The 23,374-nt window shown below is 54.5% G+C and overlaps 1 protein-coding gene across 19 annotated transcripts in view; it reads right to left on the reverse strand.

The window, feature by feature from the left end:
* CSNK1E (casein kinase 1 epsilon) overlaps positions 1 to 9,060 on the reverse strand; it is a 34,503-nt gene extending 25,443 nt beyond the window's left edge. For 4 of the 19 annotated variants that reach the window (XM_063807701.1, XM_063807699.1, XM_063807700.1 and 1 more), the window contains exons 1-2: positions 8,781 to 8,928; positions 5,703 to 5,790 (exon numbers count right to left, since the gene is read on the reverse strand). In XM_063807701.1, coding sequence (XP_063663771.1) covers positions 5,703 to 5,778 — 76 coding nt within the window. In that variant the 5' untranslated portion in view covers positions 5,779 to 5,790; positions 8,781 to 8,928. Of the gene's footprint in view, positions 1 to 5,702; positions 5,791 to 8,276; positions 8,627 to 8,780 lie in introns of those variants that run through there. The other 15 variants (XM_054675748.2, XM_009438397.5, XM_009438391.5 and 12 more) reach the window with 8 other exon arrangements.
* Positions 9,061 to 23,374: the final 14,314 nt, after the last annotated feature.

Genomic DNA, 23,374 nt, shown 5'->3' on the forward strand with positions numbered 1-23,374 from the left:
GCCATGCTCCATTTCCCCATGAGCAGAGAGGCAGGAGAGTGCAGCGGTTGAAGTGTGAGTTTCAGAGCCAACCTACTAGACCCCAAATCCTGACTTGGACATCCCCTGGCCAGGGGTCCTCGGACAAGGCACTTCACCCCTCTGAGCCCCAGGTACCTCATGTGTAAACCGATGACACTATCTGGCTCATTGGGATGTTCTGACGGACAAACATGCTTACAAGAGTGCCTGGCACACAGTCAATGCTCCATGATGTTCGGCTTGGTGGGAAGTGCAGCCCCTAGGCTAGAGATGAGCCGGTGTCCACCCAGTGGGAGGAGGGGAAGAGGGAATAAGCCATGCTATGAGGAAAGGAGAGCCTCCGGGAGGGCAGGCTGCAAGGGCTCCTGGCTCCCAAACAGGACTGTACTGGACAGACAAGAGAGGTCACGGCACAAGCAGAGGCCCAACAGCAGCGGGTGCAGCAGGAACCATGGGGTGGCAGAAAAAGACAGTGGAAGAGGTGGGCAGGGAAGAGATGTGAAGGGCCTTGAATGGCCGGCTAAGATCCTGGCCTTCAGCCTGAGGCACCAAGGGCCATGTTCAGGTGTGTGATCACAGGATCTCTCAACCGTGGCACTACTGACACTGGAGCTGGAGAATTCCTGGTTGTGGGGCTGCCCTGGGCACTGCACAGTCTAACAGCACCCATGACTTCTACCCACTAGATGCCAGGGCACCCCTTTCCCCCTGAATTGTAACAACCAAAAGGTCTCCAGATCTTGACATATGTCTCCTGGGGGACAAAAATCACCCTGTTGAGGCTACCTGGTGGATACGAAAGGGCTGGAGGAGGCTAGAGGGGTAGTGGAAGGCCTGGGAAGGCCACTACAGAGACCAGGCAAGAGCTGACGGTGGCCCTGCCTGGGCAGGGTGCAGAGACTGACTGACACTTTGGAGGCAGGGCCTGCAGCACTTGGTGATTCGGCAGATGTGTGCAGGGAGGAGAGGTGCTGGGGAGGTAGTGGTAGACAGGACCCTCTTCCCCTCGAGCCCTTATCCACTCTTCGAGTACTACTGTTTCCATTTCTTTTTTCTTTTTTTTTTTTTGAGACAGCTTCACTTTGTCGCCTGGGCTGGAGTGCAGTGGCATGATCTCGGCCCACTGCAACTTCTGCCTCCCGGGTTCAAGCGATTCTCATGCCTCAGCCTCCCGAGTAACTGGGATTACAAGCAGACACCACCACGCCTGGCTAATTTTTGTATTATTAGTAGAGATGGGGTTTCACCATGTTGGCCGGGCTGGTCTCAAACTCCTGACCTCAAATGATCTGCCCGCCTTGGTCTCCCAAGTGCTGGGATTACAGGCGTGAGCCACTGTGCCTGGCCTACTGTTTGCATTTCTGTTTGACATGTGGAAAAACAGACACCAAAGGTCAAATGATCATATGCTACAAACTTCCCAGGGACAGGGACCCAAGCTGCTAGGCAAAGCCTCTGACCCCCGCAAGTGCTGGAAACCTGCCAGAGCTGCCTCCCCCTGCAGCAGGTCCTGCCACCAATGAGTTCCTTGGTGGCCTCTAAATTCTATCAGGAAGCCGCCAGGCTTTTCTCTGAGCTCCCTTAATTCTTACAGCCGCTAAGCTGAGGTTCAGAGACGTTAGGTAACTGGCCTAAGGTCTGACAGAACTGGATGGGGCACAGCCAGAATTTGAAACTTAGTCCCCAAAGTCCCTGTGTTTTTTCTCCACTCAAACTCCAGGTGAGGCTTCCTGGCAGAGGCTGTGTCTGAGAGCCGGCTGAGCATAGATGCAGGGGTGCCCCACATGCGAAGGCCTAGAAGCTAGAACTGCCCGATTTCAGGAACAGAAGATGCCCCATGAGTCAGACACAGTGGGGGGACTGCCAGTTCCCAAAACAAACTTGGACACAGAAAAGGGCTTGGACTTGGCTGGCCCTAGAGGGGCTGGGAACTTGGCAAGTTCCAGGTGGCCACGGGCGTGGCCAGCCTCACACGGGGGCCTACTTGACACCTACACAGACACATGGATACAATCGGGGACATGGGTGGACTGGAGGACAGGGGATGAAGCCCACCGTCCCGGCAGCAGCCGCGGCGGCAACCTCAGTTCCCACCCGTCAGAGGCCTGGAGTATTTCCCACACTAACTCTCACCCCTGGAACCACCTGTCAGCGAACAACACTGTTCGCCACCCCTTTCAGAGCTGAGGACCAGAGACTCTAAGAGGTCTAGAGAGTTCCCCAGGATGCAAGTCTAGCAAATGGGCCCAGATTTGGCCACCTCTGGACCCTGGATGGGCAACAGCAGTGCCTTAACAAAGCAGGCCCCTTATGATGTCTCTTGGCTGACCCCTTATGATGCAGAGGGAGGAGGGGCAGAAGCCACATCCATAGTGTGCTGGCCCTCGGGTGATCCTGGAAAGCAGGGCTTGGAGGACGCATCCAGCCCCACCTGCAGAGGCCATCTGGAGTCAGGCCCTGGCAGAGCACTGGGGATAAGAATGTGGCCAGAGTGTTGAATAAATGGAGCCAGCAAGGCTGGCCGGGGACGCCCTACAATCACCACTGTCCCCAAACCAACAAGACAGGGGCCCAGGAGGGTGCTGGCAGGATAGTGAGTCAGGGCAGGGTCCCCTGAGGCCCTTGCAGCAGTGAAGATGGGAGAGTCAGGAGTCTGACTCGCCTCCCCAGACTCAGACCCAGAGGACCCAGACCCTTAGAAATCAACTCCAAACTAGAAACTAAGACCAATGGTGGGGGCGCAGCGCACAGCACTACTGCTGGGCCCAGCACACGTGGGTATTTTACACGCCACGACCTCACTACTTTGCACGACCCCATTTTGCAGATGGGAAAGCCAAGGATGGACAAGGTCATCACCTGCTCAGGCGCATACAGCTCACAAAAGGAAGAACCAGCACCCAAACCTAGGTCGAATTTACTCTAGAGCCAGTACAAAGAGGAGTAAATCTGTACTTAGTTTTTAAAATGAATGAGATGACTATGCAGATAAACAGGAAGTCCTGTCCCCAGGGAGGTCCCACCACACAAGATTCTGGAAGTTCTGAGTGATCTTGGGCTGTCCCCCCTCCAGCCATGGGCCTCTCTGTCTCCTGTCTGCAAAAAGAGGGACGGGACCTGGGATGGGCGCTGTCTAGGAACAAGTCTGTGCCAAGAGCTGTCTCCATGCCCTTTGACCTCCAGCCAGTGGCTCCAGACTTCAGTGCTCAGCCCAACAGCTTCAATAATACGAGGGTCCTTTACACCCACTCCAATTTCACAAACAATAAGGAGCTGGGTACACTCATTTCAGATGAGAAGACTGAGGCTCAGAATGATATGGTGACTTACTCCAGGTCACACAGCAAATGAGGAACACGCTGGGGATCTGAACCCGGACTGGCCCCCACATCTCAGCCCTTTTCTTTCCTTCTTTTTTTTTTTTTTGACGGAGTCTTGCTTTGTCGCCCAGGCTGGAGTGCAATGACACGATCTCAGCTCACTGCAACCTCCACCTCCCAGATTCAAGCCATTCTTCCGCCTCAGCCTCCAGAGTACCTGGGATACAGGCATGTGCCACCACACCCAGCTAATTTTTGTATCTTTAGTAGAGACAGGGTTTCACCATGTTGGCCAGGCTGGTCTCGAACTCCTGACCTCAAGTGATCTGCCCGCCTCGGCCTCCCAAAGTGCTGGGATTACAGGTGTGAGCCATATCTCCTGGCCTCCTTTTTTTTGAGACATGGTCTCACTCTGACACCCACACTGGAGTGCGATCTCAGCTCACTGTAGCCTCAACCTCCATGGCTCAGGTGATTCTCCCACCTCAGCCTCCTGAGTAGCTGGGATTACAGGCGCGTGCCGCCATGCCCAGCTACTTTTTGTATTTTTCTTGTAGAGATGGGGTCTCACCATGTTGCCCAAGTTGGTTTCGAACTCCTGGACTCCAGCAATCTGTCTGTCTTGGCTTCCCAAAGTGCTGGCGTTACAGGTGTGAGCCACCGCACCTGGCCATCCCGGCCTTTTTCTATTCTGCTGTGAGGCTACTGTGCATGTCTGTGCATGTCACAATCCGCATTTTCTCATTGGTTTGCTTGACTAGCCTTCAGTGAACACCCACTGCGCTGGGCACTAGCAGATATTACCAAATGCCTGCCTCCCCGGGAGTAGCTTGGGGTCACAGAGAAAAACCTTTAAACCAGCTGCACCACACACTCTCCCTCCCTCTGAGCTCCAGGGTGTCCATAGGGGAGGCTCATCTACTAAGCACTCAGCAATGAACTGCACATCTGGCTGGCACTTCAGAGTTTACAAAATACTTTCCCATCTGTCATTTCATCTCTGCCTTGGAACAGTTCTTGGTCAGTCAGGCAGCATTATCACAAACTACAGATGGGGACACTGAGGCACAGAGGAGCCGCATGACCTTCCCACAGCCACACAAAGCCACGTCTAGAACGCAGAGCTAGACGTCTAACGTCTCCCTCGGCATGTTCTGTCTTCCACGCTCTCACTCATGTGGAGGGCTGTGGGCATAGAGGCTGCTTCTGCCAGTTTTCTAGAGCGGTCTTGGGAGGCCAACTTGACCATCTGTGCCTCAGTTTCCTGATGTGCCAAACAAATAATCTGGTACTATCTCTAGGGGCTGCAGAAAGTACCCTGCAAGGAAGTGCTCAGGGAACTCCCAGTCTCCGTCCCCGTCTCCACTGAGGCTTCCTTAGCACATTTCATACTCCAAGGAACCCTAACCATGGGGTAACAGAAACCCCGAAGTTCTGAAGTGATGGACACGGCACACAGACTTGGTGTTCTCTGCACTGGACAGAGCTGATTTTCATTTTCCAAGGAGGGTAACCAAGGCACAGAGGTGTGTCTAGCCTGCTTCTGAGGGTGCAGGGACAGGAATGAGGATAACTCGTAGAGGGGCTGGCCACCTCACTCCAGCAACTCCAAGCCTCCACCCGCTAATCCACAAGCACCAACACTAAATACCTTCCCTTTGGACCAATAAGCACAAAGGAAGGGCCAAGACTCATGACCGTGCCCCTCAGAAGTGGCACTGAAAGGCGCAAGCCTCATTTCTCCCAGGCCAAGGGGAGGACTGAGAGATCAGTGATTTGTTTAAAATGCAACATCACAGCATACTCATACTTTCAACAGGAAGCACATCCGGAGAGAAAAAGAGAGAGAGAACTCCCTAATGAGGAGACCGCATCCCCCCACCCCACCCCCGAGGTTACAGGGGAGCCTGCGTCATCCCAAAGCCTGCCTGGGCTGGGTTCCAGGAGGCCAGGACATAGAGAGGGGGGCCTGGCTAGGGGTCCAGCAGCAACCCAAGTCTCTTCTATCTACCAATATCCTTCTCCCAGGAAGCAGGGGAGAGGATGTGAACCCCGCCTGGGTTTTCCCACACCCAGCTGGTGACCCAGCTGACCCGGGACACTGAGGCACAAAAGAACCGCATGACTCCTGCAGAAACTGGAGCTAAAAATACCCTCCAGTGCCCAGCCTGGCCTGCGAGAGGAGCCCCCTGGCCTGCCTCCCGGCAACCTGCTGCTTCCTTCCCCATCTGGGATGGCCCTGGGGCAAATCATGCCCCTGGAGCCACATTCTGACTTCAGATCCCCAAATCCTGGGGTCTTTCCTCCTCTTGGTCCCACGGGCTGGCCCCAGGGGCTCCAGCTGGAGCTAGGAACACTTACCCAGGTAGATATCTCCGAAGGACCCGCTCCCGATCTTCCGTCCCAGGCGGTACTTGTTCCCCACACGTAGCTCCATGGCTCACTCTTGCTGCAGAGGAAGCAGGAACATGAGGGTCAGCGACGTGGGGAGCCGGGAAAGGGGTCCAGTCCACCAAGGCCAGGCAGAGCCACCAGGAACTCGAAGACCCGCATTCTCGAAGACCACATTCTGCAGGTGTCAGGTGGCCCACAGCCTGCACTCCACACACCTGGGGAACAGCTAAGGCAGGCTGAGGACAGGTTTCAGTGTGGCCAGAGAGGAAGCAGCCAAGCAAGCATGTCTTTGGGGGATGCTCATTCAGGGGCCCCTCAAAAGAAGCTTCTCAAAGGATCACAACGGGCATCAGCCCTCTTACACCTCCTACCCCCAGGCTCCCACAGCCTGGCCTGGTCTTCCCAAGTACTGCCCCTGCCCAGAGGCCAGACCTCGCCAGTGCCCAGCACGCCTTGCAGGAGAAAGTCGCATCCCCTACTGGGGGGAAGGCAGAAAAGAATGCCCTCGACCATCCACCTTCCAGCCACCTCCCCATCTCTACGTCATGACACCAAGAACCTCACACGGACGCCCATAGCCGCTTGGATAAACTGTTTGGAGCTGGCGTCCTTTAAGACTAGGAGGGTCTCCTAAGAGGGCCCTCATAGAACAACAAAGGGGACTGAGCCAGGGTTTTAGCCGCCTGCCCCGGATGGGTGGGAGGAGGAGTTCTGATGTGAGCAGCTTCTCTCCTTCCTCAGGGCCAGGGGGTAGCCCTCTGTCTGGCCTGGGGCAGAGTAGGGACCCCTCTGCTCTGGCCTGGGGCAAAAGTCCGGACACCCTGTTCCTGGTCAGCAGAGGAGGAAACTGAAGGCCTGGAGGCAGTGCTGCCGTGGGGACAGGGACCAGGGACTGCAGTAAACAGGGGGAGGGGTGTTTACAAGAGGACCAGCATCAAGGACTAGCAAGAGGGAACTCCTTTCACAGACAGGGTACTCAGGCTCACAGAGGCCATGCCACCTGCCCCACACCACCCTGCAGATGGTACAGCCTCGCCGAGGACAGGGCTCTGGCTGTCCCACCTGGTGGTCTCCCACACTCACAAACAGGGCAAAACAGGAAGACTGCAGAGCAGCTGTGCTGGCACAGAAGATCAGCCCCTTGCCCGTGCCAAGTGCTGCCCCCAACAACCAGGCCAGCCTGGGAGGGAGATGGATTCCAGGGACAGTGGGCAGATCCCAGGAGAGACAGGGAACCCCGGCACCTGGCTCCCAAGGAGCTCACCAGCCCTCCACCAATAACCACGAGGCAGGGACCTCCACCAGAGCTGGCCAAACTCTGGGCTCTCAATCAAGGGCCGCTGCCCACATGCTTGGCCTGTCTCAGCTGAGGTGCCACGCTGCCAGGGGAACGCAGTCCACGTTTGCAGGAAACCCACACGCCACACACCCCACGTACACACACGTCCAGCTTCCCGAGTGTGTACACTCCAACGGAAGAAAGAAAAGCAGGCACACACAGTGAGCCCTGTTGGGGGGTAAGGGGGGGTGTGCACGCAACCCCCCCCCAACACCTCAGTCCATTTTCTGCCAACACCAATTCAGAGACCACACATGGCAGCCAGGAAACCCGCAGGTTAGGAAAGGAACATAAATATACCCGCATCCTATATTACATAAATACCCACGCCGGGTTATATAAATACCCGTGCCCTCTGTCTGGGTGTCTTACATAAATATACTGCACATGACCCCCCAGTCTCTCCCCACTCACCGGCTGTCTGCAGAGAACGAGGGCGGGGAGGGGCAAGCCCTTCAGGACCCCCTGACTGCTATGTGCCAGCCACCCAGACCCCCAGTCGCTCCCCAACACCCCAGGGGTCCAAGGTCCCTGGGGGAGCCTAGACTGTCCCGGCACCAATACCCAAAAAGCCTCCCAGAGGAGAGCAGAAAAGCTTCATTCAGGAATGGAGAGGCTTTTCAGTTCTTTTGCTGCTTCTCCCATGGGGGAGGGGGGGAGATAAACAAAGTGGGGGGAAAAGTGGATATAAAGGTTCAAGAGTTTCAGCAGGTTAAAAAAATTAGACAAACTACCAACCAGCATGGCACACGGGCAGTCCTTCTTACTCCCCGACCACCATCGCCTACCCCTGAGCCGGGGCCCTTGTCCCTCGGACGATTAAAATAAAAATTGAAGGGACATCATAGAAACGAAGGCAAAGGAGACCCAAACACAGGCATTGCTTGGAAGCAACTTGAGACACTTGTGTCCCCTTCTCCTCTCTCCAAATCCTTCTCCAGGAAGGAGGCTATGCCAAGAAGAAAATATGCAAGAAAACTAAGCGAAAAGTTGGGGAGGGGGCTCACCCCACTTCGAGTTAGGGTATTAAGAAGAGCTTGGGAATCCTCTAACAACACCCAGACACTGTTTTGCGTTCCTTAGAGACTTGCAAGACATCAATCTCTCACACAAAAATGGGAGAATCCGATCCGACAAATAACCCCCACCCCTTTCTTTCTCTCCACAAAGAAAAACAAATCAGTGGCCTGGTGACCACACACCTCTTCACCTTAGGACCCCCAAACGCCCGTCATCCAACGAGCGGGCGCAGCCTTGCGAACCCCCAGGTCCGGGCGCCGGGGCCGGGAGAGCAGGGGGCGCCGGTGATTGTCCGATGAAACCCTTACGCGGGCCCGAATCAACAGTATCCGGCGCCCAGCACCCCAAGCCCCCTCCCTCAGCGTCCCCGAATCACAGCCGGGGTGGCCGCCTGGCCGGCCGGAGCCTCGGAGGGTCCAGCGGGGGGAAGCGGAGGCAGGCCGGCCGGGGGGCCTCCCCCGCGAGCCTGCAAAATAACAGGCCCCCTCCTCCTCGTCCCCAGCCGCGCCTTTGTCCTCGCCGGGCCGAGCGGGCGGCGCCCGGGCTGCCCCCCCTACACCCCAGCGCGAACGCGCGTGTGTCTGCCCTCCCTTCCCTCCCTCTCCAGCAAAAACAAAGAGGCTGAGGGAGCCCGATTCCCCCCAGGTTTGCACCCCTCCGCGGGCCCGCGGCCCCCCAATATTTACCCCGCCGGGAAGGCGCCGATGCCGGGCCACTGCTCGGGGGGCTGCCGCGGGCGGGGGCGGCCCGCCGGGGCGGATGCCGGAGGATTCGCGGAGCCGCCCGGCGCGCCAGCCTCTCCCGGCCCAGCCGCCGCCGCCGCCGCCGCCGCCGCCGCGCTCCGCTCGGCCCCGGCCGGGCTCTGGCTCTGGGCTCTCGCCGCCGCCGCCGCCGCCGCCGCCGCCGCCGCCTCCCTCCTCCCGGCCTCCTGCCCGCCCGCCCCCGCCGCCGGCTCGCGCGCTCTCGCACCGCGCGCGCCCGCCGGCTCCCATTGAGCCCCGGGCCCGCCCGCTGATGTCATCCCCGGCCCGCCGCCGCCGCCCCGGAGGATTTAAAGGGCCCGCGCCCTCCGCGCTGGGGGCCGCAGCTGCGAGACGCAGTTCCCCAGCCTCAGTGCAGGCGCGCGGGCTTACGCGTGGGGGTGGGGGAGCACACAGATACTGACACCCTAATGCAGTCCAGGGCACAGGTGGAAAAGACGGGGTGGGGGGGGGCAGAGGGAAGAGGAGGGCGCACAAAAAGTGGAGGTGAGGGGATGGGAGGGGAGGGTCTAGACCCAAAGTCTCCTCTCCCCGCCTGCCAGGATCTCTCTCCTCTCCAGGCAGAGCACTGGGCCCCTGCGAAAACAGGCGGCTATTCACGACACTGCAAAAGATGTTAGACTGCTGGAGGCTCAGTCCGCCTCCAGGTTCCGAGTGCCGCAGAGAACACAGGCCAGGTTGATTCAGGGCAAGAGATTTGAGGAGACAGCTAGGGATGTCGACACAAGGCCCAGAAAGGTAGCCTGGGCTCATACATTCTCCTCCCGTGGAAAAACGAAGGGCAAAGACCTCTTCTTCTTTTCCCTGAAGCTCAAACTGTGATGGGCACAGAGAGGACCCCTCAGATCCCAACCTCATTCTCCCCTGTTGAAGGAGGGGTGCCACAAGTACCAAAGCACCGACACTTGAGTCTGGGCTCCGAGTGGTGCACGTTTAGCCAAGTCACCTCCCAGCTCTGAGCTTGGGTTTCCTTAAACAGCAAATGGGAGGAAGGACCCTGTCCTCCCCAGGTCACAGAATTAATAAAAGCTTCTACCGGCACCCAGAGCCGCGATGAAAGGTTGCAGAACAAAGTCATTAAAGTGATGATATTTACACTGAGCCATGCAAAGCTTCCAATTGTGACACACCTATATTCACACAGTTGTGACTGTGGACACGCAAAATGCCTGAGGCCCTGCGTCCAATCCCGGAAGCACAGTTCCTAGGAGGAGTCACTTCTATAATAGCCGTATCTTCCCTCCTCGAGGCTGAGGGACTGAGTCACGCACGTGTCCAAACGGGCAGGAGCCCCACAGACTAAGTCCTTTCGCCGGCCAGGAAACTGGCCCAGAGAGGGGAAGGGCTTTGCCCAGGACCACAAAGCCCAACAGGACAGCTCTGTTCTCCCAGCGATCACCAGGAAACTGGGTCTATCTAGAGCCCATTTCCAAGAGCAGGAGAGTGAGAAGCCTCCTCCCAGGAGGGCCTGCCTTCAGTGACACCTTTGCCAGAGCAGGGGGTCACCAGCCAGGTGGTGGGCTTTACTTGGCCTGCGCGGTGCTTTCTGTTGTTGTTTTGTTAATTAATCCCCAAAGTTTTTTTTTTGTTTTTTTTTTTTTTTTGCTTTTTGTTTTTGTTGGTTTTGAGATAGAGTCTCACCGTGTTGCTCAGGCTGGAGTGCAGTGGCTCAATATCGGCTCACTGCAACCTCTGCCTCCTGGGTTCAAGTGATTCTCCAGCCTCAGCCTCCCTCCTGAATAGCTGGAATTACAGATGTGCACCACCACACCTGGCTAATTTTTGCCCAGGACCACACAGTATTTTTAGTAGAGATGGGGTTGGCCAGGCTGGGCTGGAACTCCTGACCTCAAGTGATCCGCCTGCCTTGGCCTCCCAAACTGCTGGGATTATAGGCGTGAGCCACCATGCCTGGCCACTCCCCAAAGTTTTAAAACTGGAAGATTTCATATTTCAGATCCAGATTCCCTGTTTCTCTGGAGGCATTAGGAGATCCGGTAACTCTGGGCCCAAGTTCTCAGCCGGCCTGAGCACCACCCCACCGCCACCCATTTTGTTTCTTTCCTCACATGAGCCCAGGCAGAGAGGCCTGGGCACAATTGAGCAGGGGGTGAAGTCTGCCCCTGTGTCCTCCAGTCCTTACCACCCCTAACCTTCCAACCTGGGCCCTGCTTCCCAAAGCCCTCTTCTTCAGCACTTTCAAGGCAACCAGCCCTGGGAGAGGAGGTTATTTGTTATCTCATTTAATCCTCTCAAACAACAGCAGATTACACTGTATTCTTTCAGAGAAGGAATCAGGCTCCTCCCAGTGCTTGCCTAAGGGCACAGATCAACCTCTCCCTTAAACTGGGCCTGGCTGGAACAGACCCCCTGCCCCTTCCTAACCCAGCCAGATCGCCAGGTCTGACTGCAGCACGTTCACATTCTCCCCTCTGCATTCAGGACTTGTAACCACACCTCCCACCCCAGCACCCCCACCCCACCCCCTGCCCCAGTTAAGATCCTGCTCAGTTCCCTGGGCCAGCCAGGCTGAGGAGCCCGGCTCATCCCCAGGCCTGCTAGGGAGCCTCCCTGCCTCGCCATTGGAAGGACATGCTGTTGTCCACTGCCTGAGTTGTGGGCCCAAGTCCTTGTCCTTCCTATCCCTGGAAGACCTGTCTGTGGGCCCTTCCAAAGAGCTTTGCAGTGAAGCTATAAGGGAAGGCAAACCATGACACAAAACCCAGCTGAGGAGGGGAGACTGGTCCAAAGTGAAAAAAAAAACCTTACGTGTTCCAGCAGCCCCACAGCCTGACTTCTCTCTCCGACTTGGTTCACAGTGATTCCTCTCAGATTTAACTCCTAACTTTAAAACCCAAGGGTGGGGCCGGGCACGCCCCTGTAATCCCAGCACTTCAGAGGCCAAGGCGGGTGATCACCTGAGGTCAGGAGTTCAAGACCAGCCTGGCCAACACGGTGAAACCCCGTTTCTACTAAAAATACAAAAAAATTAGCTGGGCATGATGGCGGGCACCTGTAATCCCAGCCACTCGGGAGGCTGAGGCAGGAGAATCGCTTGAACCCAGGAGGCGGAGGTTGCAGTGAGCCGAGATCGTACCATTGCACTCTAGCTTGGGCGACAGAGCGAGACTCCGTCTCAAAAAAATAAATAAAAAACAAAACAAAACAAAAAACTCAAGGGTGTGGCAAAGTTCCCCTAGCTACCTTCTCTGCAAGCCAACAAGAAGATGAAATCAGGCTAGAATAGGTGTGGGGTGAATTTCCAGCTCCCAAGGGGCCCACCCTGGGTTTCAGCTGCTCTGCATTGGTTCAGGAATAGTGGCTCTCACAACACCTTTCCAAACTGGCTTTTGTCGTTTTTTTAGAGACTCACTCTGTCACCCAGGCTGGAGTGCAGTGGCAGGATCATACCTCGCTGTAGCCTCAAATTCCTGGGCTCAAGCGATCCTCCTGCCTCAGCCTTCCAAGTAGCTGGGACTACAGGCATGCACCACCACACCCAGCTAATTTTTAAATTTTTTATAGAGATGGGGTCTTACTGTGTTGCCCAGACTGGTCTGAAACTCCTGGGCTCAAGTGACCCTTCTGCCTCGCCCTCCCAAAGTGCTGTGATTACAAGTGTGAGCCACTGTGTTCCCAAACTGACATTTTTTACCTGCTCCCTATTGCAGACCCTTCAAGACCACTTGGCACGCAGGAGCACTGGGCTGGGATCCCAAGGACAGCCCTGGAATTCCCAGATAATGACGATATGGCTGCAGATAAACCCAGAAAGATTTCAGTACCTGCCCCAGGAATCTCAGTCTTGACTAAGGACTCATAGATTTACTAAACATCAAGGGCTGGCCTGAAAACGGCCCTCCAGGATCTGTCCTCCACTCCCCGCACCTGGCTCTCCTGACCTCAGCTCCTGTAAGTTTTCTTCTTGCTCACAGCCCTGTAGCCTCACTGGCCTCCCATGGAATGAACCTCTGGCCTCAGGGCCTTGGCAGGGGCTGTTTCCACTGCCTGGTGCGCTCTTCCCGCAGAGCACCAACCCCCCTCACCTCTCACCTTTCTCAAGTCCCCTTCAGAGGTAGGCCCTCCTGGTCTCCCAGTTTATTTATTTATTTATTTTTTGAGACAGAGTCTGGCTCTGTCTCCCAGGCTGGAGTGCAGTGGCCCGATCTCGGCTCACTGCAACCTCCGCCTCCCGGGTTCAAGCAATTCTCCTGCCTCAGCCTCCAGAGTAGCTGGGATTACAGGCGTCCACCACCATACCTGGCTAATTTTTGTATTTTTAGTAGAGATGGAGGTGTCACCATGTTACCCAGGCTGGTCTTAAACTCCTGACCTCAGGTGATCCATCGACCTCAGCCTCCCAAAAAGCTGGGATTACAGGCGTGAGCCACCACGTCTGGGCCCAGTCTCCCAATTTAAAATCCTGGCGCTGGGCCACAGGCGGTGCCTCACGCCTGTAATCCCAGAACTTTGGGAGGCAGAGGCAGGCGTTGCTTGAGCTCAGGAGTTTGAGACCAGCCTGGATAACATGGCGAAATGCTCTCTCTACAAAAAATACAAAAATTAGCTGAGCATGGTGGCTGGGTGTGGTGGTGCATGCCTGTAGTCCCAGCTACTTGGGAGGTTGAGGTGGGAGAATCACCGGAGCCCAAGGAGGTTGAGGCTGCAGTGAGCCCTGATCATACCACTGCACTCCAGCCTGGACAGCAGAGTGAGACCTTGTCTCAAAAAAAAAAAAAAAAAAAAAAAAGAGTGAGACCGTGTCTCAAAAAATAAAAATAAATAAATAATTTAAAAATAATAATAATAAAGGCCAGGCACAGTGGCTCACACCTGTAATCCCAGCACTTTGGTTAGGAGGCCGAGGCAGGTGGATCACTTGAGGTCAGGAGTTTGAGATCAGCCTGGCCAACATAGTGAAACCCCATCTCTACTAAAATACAAACATTAGCTAGGAGTGGAGATGTGCGCCCGTAATCCCAGCTACTTGGGAGGCTGAGGCAGGAGAATTGCTTCAGCCTGGGAGGCAGAGGTTGCAGTGAGCCGAGATTGTGCCACTGAACTCCCGTCTGGATGACAGAGCAAGATTCCATCTCAAAAAAAAAAAAAAATAGGCCAGGCTCGGTGGCTCATGCCTGTAATCCCACCACTTTGGGAGGCCGAGGCAGGCAGATCACGAGGTTAGGAGTTCGAGACCAGCCTGGACAACGTGGAAAACCCTGTCTCTACTAAAAATAAAATAATAATAATAATAATAAAACCCCACCCCCATGGGTCACTGCCTTCCCCTTCTCTGCTGTCTGTTTCTATTTTTTTGTTGTTGGTGGTGGTGGTTTTTTGAGATAGAGTTTTGCTCTTGTTGCCCAGGCTGGAGTGCAATGGCGCGATCTCGGCTCGGCGTGATCTCGGCTCACCGCGATCTCGGCTCACTGCAACCTCCGCCTCTCGGGTTCAAGCGATTCTCCTGCCTCAGCCTCCCGAGTAGTTGGGATTATAGGCATGTGCCACCACGCCCGGCTAATTTTGTATTTTTAGTACAGACAGGGTTTCTCCATGTTGGTCAGGCTGATCTTGAACTCCCGACCTCAGGTGATCCACCCGCCTTGGCCTCCCAAAGTGCTGGGATTACAGGCATGAGACACCGTGCCGGGCCGGGCCTCTGCTGCCTGTCTCTTTTTCTCCTGGCCTGTATCACTATTTAACATGCTCTGTAGGGAACTCCACATCACTATCTAACATGCTCTGCAGGGAATTTTTATTTTTTTGTCGCATTCCTTACTTTGGGGTCTAAGCTGCATAAAGGGAAGGAGTTAATGCTATTTTGGGCACCACTGTATCACCAATATCTAGGATCTATTCCAGCACATAGGAGGTATTTAACAAAGATTTGCTGGATGAGTGAATGAATGGACGGTGAGGAGACAGCCTCCTGATCTCTGACCAACTCCAAGTGCTGTCACCCACCGTTCGCCAGGCTCTTTAGAGACACGTGGCCTGTACTGACGAGGTCAGCTCTCACTGCACCCTCGGGGGCTGGGGCTGGGGGTGGCCTGCCAGGGTCTGTGCCCTTAACCGCTCTCCCAGGCTAATGGAAGAAATAGTTTCTTTTGGCTGGGCGCGGTGGCTCACGCCTGTAATTCTAGCACTTTGGGAGGCTGTGGTGGGCGGATCACCTGAGGTCAGTAGTTCCAAGACCAGCCTGGCCAACATGGTGAAACCCTGCCTCTACTAAAAACACAAAAATTAGCCAGGCGTGGTGACTCACGCTGGTAATCCCAGCTACTTGGGAGGCTGAGACAGGAGAATCGCTTGAACCCGGGAGGCGGAGGTTGTAGTGAGTTGAGATCGCGCCACTGCACTCCAGCCTGGGCGATGAGTGAGACTCCATCTCAAAAAAAAAAAAAAAAAGAAAGAATTTCTTTTTTTCTTTTGAGATGGAGTTTCATTCTTGTTGCCCGGGCTGGAGTGCAATGGTGCGATCCCGGCTCACTACAACCTCCGCCTCCCAGGTTCAAGTGATTCTCCTGCCTCAGCCTCCCGAGTAGCTGGAATTACAGGCATGTGCCATCACGTCCGGCTAATTTTGTATTTTTAGTAGAGATGCAGTTTCACCATGTTTGTCAGGCTGGTCTCGAACTCCTGACCTCAGGTGATCCACCTGCCTCAGCCTCCCAAAGTGCTGGGATTACAGATGTAAGCCACCATGCCCCGCTGTGGACATGATTTCAAGAAAAGTCCTAGGTGTCCCCCATCAGGCTCCTGCCCCTGAATCCATCCGCTACAGAAGGAACTGTGGACTCCAGTTGGGAGAGCTACAAGCTTCATTTATTCCACTCTACTGCTTTTTTCATTTTTTGTTTGTTTCTTTGTTTTTTAGAGACAGGGTCTTGCTCTGTCACCCAGGCTGGAACTTAGTGGCATGATCATAGCTCACTGCAGGCTCGAAATCCTGGACTCAGGCGATCCTACCACCTTAGCCTCCTGAGTAGATGGGACTATAGGTGTATGCCACCATCACAGGCTAATTTTGTTTTTTGTTGTTGTTGTTGTTTTTTGGTGAGCGGGAGATTTACTCTTGTTGCCCAGGCTGGAGTGCAATGGTGTGATCTCGGCTCACCGCATCCTCCGCCTCCCAGGTTCAAGCAATTCTCCTGCATCAGCCTCCCAAGTAGTTGGGATTACAGGCATGTGCCACCACACCCAGCTAATTTTGTAATTTTTTTTAGTAGAGACGGGGTTTCACTGTGTTGCCCAGGCTGATCTCGAACTCCTGACCTCAGGTGATCCGCCCGCCTCAGCCTCCCAAAGTGCTGGGATTACAGGCGTGAGCCACTGCGCCCAGCCACAGGCTAATTTTGTTTGTTGTTTTATAGAGACAGGGTTTCTATGTTGCCCAAATGGGGTCACTACATTGTTTGAGCTGTTCTCGAATTCCTGCCCTCAAGTGATCCTCCCCCATCAGCCTCCCAAAGTGCTAGGATTGAAGGCGTGAGCCATCATACCTGGCCCCCCTCCACTGTTTTACAGATAGAGACACTGAGGCCCAATGAAGAAATTAGCCTTGTCCAAGGTCACAGGCAGCATGTGATGGCAGCTCCACATGGTTAAGGAGCTAGCTTCAAATAGCATTCTGCGACCAGGCACAGTGGCTCACACCTGTAATCCTAGCACTTTGGGAGGCTGAGGCAGACGGATCACCTGAGGTCAGGAGTTCGAGACTAGCCTGGCCAACATGGAGAAACCCTGTCTCTACTAAAAACACAAAAATTAGCTGGGCATGGTGGCGTGCGCCTGTCATCCCAGCTACTCGGGAGGCTGAGGCAGGAGAACACCTGAACCTGGGAGACGGAGGTTGCAGTGAGCCGAGATCCCGCTATTGCACTGCAGACTGGGTGACAGAGCAAGACTCTGTATCAAAAAAAAACAAAAACAACAACAAAAAAGAAGCTAGCTTCAAATAGTATTCTGCAGCCAGGCACCGTGGCTCATGCCTGTAATCCCAGCACTTTGTGAGGCCAGGGTGGGTGGATTGCCTGAGCTCAGGAGTTCGAGACCAGCCTGGCCAACATGGTGAAACTCTGTCTCTACTAAAAATACAAAAAAAAAAAAAAATTAAAAAATAAAAAATAAAAAACTAGCCTGGCATGGTATGGTGGTGGTGACTGTAGTCCCAGCTACTTGGGAGGCAGGAGAATTCCTTAAACCCAGGATGTGGAGGTTGCAGTGAGCTGAGATCGCACCACTGCACTCCAGCCTGGGCAATAGAGCAATAGAGGGAGACTCCTCTGTCTCCAAAACAAAAAAACAAATAGTATCCTCCCATTTTGTAACAGTGTGACACTAGGCAAGTTCCTAAAATTCTTGAGTCTCATTTGTAAAATGGGGATAATATAAATCACAAAAACAATGTAGCCCAGAAGCAGCCCTGAGTAAGAGGAAGATGCTTACATTACAATGTTGCTATTCTTAGGAGCCGAGCAGAGTTCAATGCAGGGCTCCTGACTTGGGCTTCTCTGAGCACCTGAGCCCTGCAGGCTGTATCCCCCGCCTCTCCTTTCCTTTTGTCACCCTTCCTCTGGAGGGGCCACCGCCAGCCCCTTCTACGGTGGGAGTTGGAGATATGCAAACCTAGTTGGGCCCAGGGGAGCTGCTAGCCTTGCCCATCTTGGTCTTGGCTCTCGAAGGCCCCTGTGGGAAGCTTCTCAGGGTCCTCCCCTTTTCAGGCCCTGTTCATGGAGAGTCTGTGGCCCACAGGCTCCAGAGGTTCCCCCGCCCCCAGCCCTGCCAGCCTGAACATGCTGTCCTGGGGCACTCTCCTCTCCTTACCCAGCTAGGCCTTGGCTCTTTGTCCCCAGACCCTTCCATGACATCCTACCCACCCCTCACTATTCCCAGGGCACAGCTTTGGCCCCAGGCTCTCTTTTCAGGCACTTCTTCCAGGGAACCTCACCACTGGGCCGTGCCCGGTCAGGTCACTCCTGCCAGGGCTTCCTCCCTCCTCTTCCATCTTCAGCGGAGAGGCAGCAGGGCAGGGTAGCAAGGTCTGGGTTTGGTCCCTGGTCAGTCTGAATTTCAGCGCGACCTTGGAGAATCCACAGCCCTTCTCTGAGGAGCTGGACAAAGTGAGTGCTAAAGCTCTCAGTCTCCCCAGCTGAAGCTAAGGGCAGGGCTGGATGGGCAAGGACCCTACACTCCACATCCCGGGCACTAAGCTGAGAAAGACCTTGAGGTGACAAATCTGGGCTCAGTGGGAAACGGCTCTCCCCGCACCCCTTACCCCCATATTGAAAACCTGAGCAGCTCCCATGAGCTCTACCTTCCAACTGGATTCTGAACCCAGCCACTCTCACCACGTGTGTCTTCCACTTGGCTACTACAGTGGCCTGTTAACCACTGAGATCTGACTGTGGCTACTGAAAATACACCAGTGGCTCCTTCTTCCCTTAGCATGAAATTCACATTCTTTCCCAGGGCCTGCTATGATCTAGCCCCTGCCTGCCTCAGACCCCATTTCAAACCTCACTCTCCCTCCCTCACTGTCTGTCATCTCACCATGCCTCAGGGCCTTTGCCTGGCTGTTCCTCTGCCTACAATGATCTCCCCAAATCCTCCATGACTGCCTCCTACTCAGGGCTCAGATCACAACTCAAAAGTCACCTCTGCACAGAAGCCCTCCTTGATTGGTCTTCAGTGGGCTTCCTTCCCCTCTGTCCTTCCTGTACTGGGGATATCCTGCTTTTTTTTTTTTTTTTTTGATACGGAGTCAGTCTGTCGCCAGGCTGGAGTGCAGTGGCGCGATCTTGGCTCACTACAACCTCCGCCTCCCAGGTTCAAGCGATGCTCCTGCCTCAGCCTCTTGAGTAGCTGGGATTATAGGCGCGCACCACCACGCCCAGCTAATGTTTGTATTTTTAGTGGAGACGGGGTTTCACCATATTGGTCAGGCTGGTCTGGAACTCCTGACCTCGTGATCCGCCCGCCTCAGCCTTCCAAAGTGCTGGGATTACAGGTGTGAGCCACCGTGCCTGGCCAGCTGCTTTATCTTCTTCATGGTGCTTATGACTGGCTGAAACATTAACTTGTTCATTTTTAATGCTCTTAGAGTCTCTCCAAGACAGAGAAATCTCCCATAGGTGCTCCTGTGGGTACCCAACTGGTCATGGGTGCCCCGTAAATACTCGTGCAATGGTGATGTTGTGTGTGTGATCTCGGGGGTGAAGGCAGGGCCTGACACTTTCCATCCTGAGCCAGATGTTCCCTAACAGCCCTCCCTCAGGGCCACCTTGCACCACCCATCCCTTCTCATGGTGGCTGCCTGTCCTCCTGCTCTGCTGGGGCCCTCTGTCCTCCTGCTCTGCTGGGGCCGTCTGTCCTCCTGCTCCACTCAGCATTCCCTGTGCTGTTGCAACTCCCAGAGGAGCCAGGAGCGCCTGTCACGTGTCCCCAGGAGCAGGGAGCACTACATAAATCCTCGGCATCCCCAAAGGGCCACCCGTGCCCGGCCTCCAGCTCACCTCTGCCTGCTTCCTTCCCTCAGCTTGGCCTGTCACCCCCGGCCCTATGGGCTCCTCTGACCCCTCTGCTCATCACAACATCCCTTGTTTGTGCTGCAGTCAACCAGCGCCCAAACCTGCTCCTTCTGTCCTCTGAGAAGCCAGGGCTTCCCGTTCCCAGCTCACACAACCACTCATTAGCTGGGCTCCGGGAATGAGGATGATTGCTGCGACTAATAATCCCGATGCCCACAGCAGCGCTCCTCGCTCGGCATAGTTGGTGCGACTCATCATCCTGCCACATCACACGTTCACCCACAAGCATTTCCTGATGCCAACTCCTTACAGGGCCTCAGAGGTCTGCGCTGGCCCCAGCTTGCCAGGAGCTGACGATCCGACAGGAGAGGCTGAATAGACACAAGAAAAAAGAGGGACCTACAGTATTGAGAATACGCTAGACAGTGACCGCCACAGGAAAGTCAGTGTCTGGGGGCAGTGGTGGTGCCAATGGCTGGCGAGCAGCCGTCTCCCCTTCGCCCTGGGCATTTTGTGATGTGGGCAGTTGCTATTCTTGTAATTTTATGTGAAGTGCTACACAAATACAGCATTGAGACAAGTCTCCGACCCCTCCTTCCCCTGCCATCAGACTGTCTCCCTAAGCCCTGTCTATAGAGAAATTCTGAAGTTGACACGGGGGTGGAAGGGAGGAGGCAGGACTTGAAAGTAGGTGGGATGCCGGGCACGGTGGCTCACGCCTGTAACCCCAGCACTTTGGGAGGCCAAGGCGGGCAGATTACCTGAGCTCAGGAGTTCAAGACCAGCCTGACCAACATGGAGAAACCCCGTCTCTACTAAAAATACAAAAAATTAGCCAGGCATGGTGGCGGGCGCCTGTAATCCCAGCTACTCGGGAGGCTGAGGAAGGAGAATCGCTTGAACCTAGGAAGTGGAGATTGCAGTGAGCCAAGATCATGCCATTGCAGTCCAGCCTGAGGTTGCACTGAGCCGAGATCACGCCACTGTACTCGAGCATGGGCAACAAGAGAGAAACTCCATCTCAAAAAAAAAAAAAAAAAAAAAAGGTAGATGGGTGTCGGGCGTGGCGGCTCACACCTGTAATCCCAACATTTTGGGAGGCCAAGGCAGGCAGATTGCTTGAGGCCAGGAGTTCAAGACCAGCCTGGCTAACATGGTGAAACCTCATCTCTACTAAAAATACAAAAAAATTAACCAGGCATGGTAGTGGTGCATGCCTGTAATCTCAGCTACTCAGGAGGCTGAGGCATGAGAATCACTTAAATCTGGGAGGCAGAGGTTGCAGTGAGCCATGATCACACCACTGCATTCCAGCCTGGGTGACAGAGTGAGACTCTGGCTAAAAAAAAAAAAAAAAAAAAAGTAGGCCGGGCATGGTGGCTCACGCCTGTAATCCCAGCACTTTGGGAGGCCAAGGTGGGCGGATCATGAAGTCAGGAGATGGAGACCATCCTGGCTAACGTGGTGAAATCCGGTCTCTACTAAAAATACAAAAAATTAACCGGGCGTGGTGGCACGCACCTGTAGTCCCAGCTACCCGGGAGGCTGAGGCAGGACAATCACTTGAACCAGGGAGGCAGAGGTTGCAGTGAGCCAAGATTGTGCCACTGCACTCCTGCCTGGGTGACAGAGCAAGACTCAGTCTCAATAAAAAATAAACAAATTAAATAAATAAATAAATAAATAAATGTAGGGGGGATCTGGATGGTGGTTGGCTGGGGGAAGGAACAGCCCTGAGCAATAGCTGAACGGTAGGAACCTCGGATATTTGGGGGTGGGAGGGGCCCACTGTGGGGAGACCAGTCAAATGGCACCCAGGCCTCCCTCAGGGGAGAAGGCTGAAGAGGATGGGAGAGGTAAGAGGATCTCTAATCCTAGGAGCTGACTAGGAGATTTAGCCAATGGCTTTGCTCAGAACAGCTTAGAGTTTTGCTCATGGACAAGAGGAGAGAAAAAAACTAGGATTTACTGGATGGACAGCGTGCAGGCTCCCCACTGGGTACTCAGCACTGAATCTGGTTTAATAAATGCCACAGGAATCCTGTGAGCTGGAGATCACCCTGCCCATTTTGCAGGTAGAAACCTGAGGTTCACAAGGAGTTCAAGATCAGTTCAGGCAACAAGGGAGACCCTGTCTCTATTCAAAAAATAAAAAAATTAGCTGGGCATGGTGGCACATGCCTATGGTCCCAGCTACTCAGGAGGCTGAGGAGAGAGGATCGCTTGAGGCCAGGAGATCGAGGCTGCAATGAGCCAAGATCATGCCACTGCACTCCAGCCTGGGCAACAGAATAAGATCCTGTCAAAAAAAAAAAAAAAAAAAGGAGGAAACCCGAGGCTCAGAGAGTTTAAGAGAATCTGACCAAATAATGCATAAAAGTTAGGAAGGGCCTGGCGCAGTGGCTCACGCCTGTAATTCCAGCAGTTTGGGAGGCCGGGGTGGGCAGATCACGAGATCAGGAGATCAAGACCATCCTAGCTAACATGGTTAAACCCTGTCTCTACTAAAAACCCAAAAAATTAGCTGGGCATGGTGGTACGTACCTGTACTCCCAGCTACTTAGGAGGCTGAGGCAGAAGAATCACTTGAACCCCAGAGGCAGAGGCTGCAGTGAGCCGAGATTGTGCCACTGCACTCCAGCCTGGGTGACAGAACAAGACTCCGTCCAAAAAAAAAAAAAATTGGCCAGGCACGGTGGCTCACGCCTGTAATCCTAGCACTTTGGGAGGCCGAAGCGGGTGGATCACTTGAGGTCAGGAGTTCGAGACCAGCCTGGCCAACATGGCAAAGCCCCATCTCTACTAAAAAAAAATACAAAAATTAGCCTGGCATGGTGACGGGCACCTATAATCCCAGCTACTCAGGAGGCTGAGGCAGGAGAATCGCTTGAACCCAGAGGGTGGAGGTTGCAGTGAGCCAAGATTGCGCCACTTCACTCCAGCCTGGTGAAAGAGCAAAACTCCATCTCAAAAAAAAAAAAAAAAAAAAAAAGGCTGGGCACGGTGGCTTGAGCCTGTAATCCCAGCACTTTGGGAGGCCGAGGCGGGTGGATCACGAGGTCAGGAGATCAAGACCAACCTGGCTAACACAGTGAAACCCCGTCTCTACTAAAAATACAAAAAATTAGCAGGGTGTGGGGGCGGGCGCCTGTAGTCCCAGTTACTCGGAAGGCTGAGGCAGGAGAATGGCATGAACCCAGGAGGCAGAGCTTGCAGTGAGCCGAGATCGCGCCACTGCACTCCAGACTGGGAGAGAGAGCGAGACTCCGTCTCAAAAAAAAAAAAAAAAAAAAAATTAGCTGGGTACGGTGGCTCACTCCTGTAGTCCCAGCTACTTGGGTGACTGAGAAAGGAGAATTGCTTGAACCCGGGAGGCAGAGGTTGCAGTGAGCCAAGATCATGCCACTGCACTCCAGCCTGGGAGACAGAGACTCCGTCTCAAAAAAAGGAAAAAAGCCAGCCAGGCGCGGTGGCTCATGCCTGTAATCCTAGCACTTTGGGAGGCCAAGGCGGGCAGATTGCCTGAGCTCAGAAGTTCAAGAACAGCCTGGACAAGATGGTGAAACCCCATCTCTACTAAAAAATACAAAAAATTAGCCGGGAATGGTGGCGTGTGCCTGTAGCCCCAGCTACTCAAGAGGCTGAGCCAGGAGAATCACTTGAACCCGGGAGGCAGAGGTTGCAGTGAGCCAAGATCACACCACTGCACTCTAGCTGCCTGGGTGACAGAGTGAGACTCCATCTCAAAAAAAAAATCGCTTAGGAAGAACTTCTGTTTTCCTCTCCAGACCTAGCCTGGAGCCTCACCCTGCCTTGGGGACTGGGCACCTTCTGCCTTTGTCTCCCTCAATGCATGGTAACTGGGCACCCCTCTCAGGACACCACAAGTCCGATCACCACTCCAGAAGCACAGGGATTCTGGTGACCGTTAAGGTAGCTGACTCCCAGGCAGATGTCTGCACCCCATCAGGTTCACTAACTAACCCAGTG

This window comes from Pan troglodytes, chromosome 23, assembly GCF_028858775.2.
Source record: "Pan troglodytes isolate AG18354 chromosome 23, NHGRI_mPanTro3-v2.0_pri, whole genome shotgun sequence".
NCBI lineage: Eukaryota > Metazoa > Chordata > Mammalia > Primates > Hominidae > Pan > Pan troglodytes.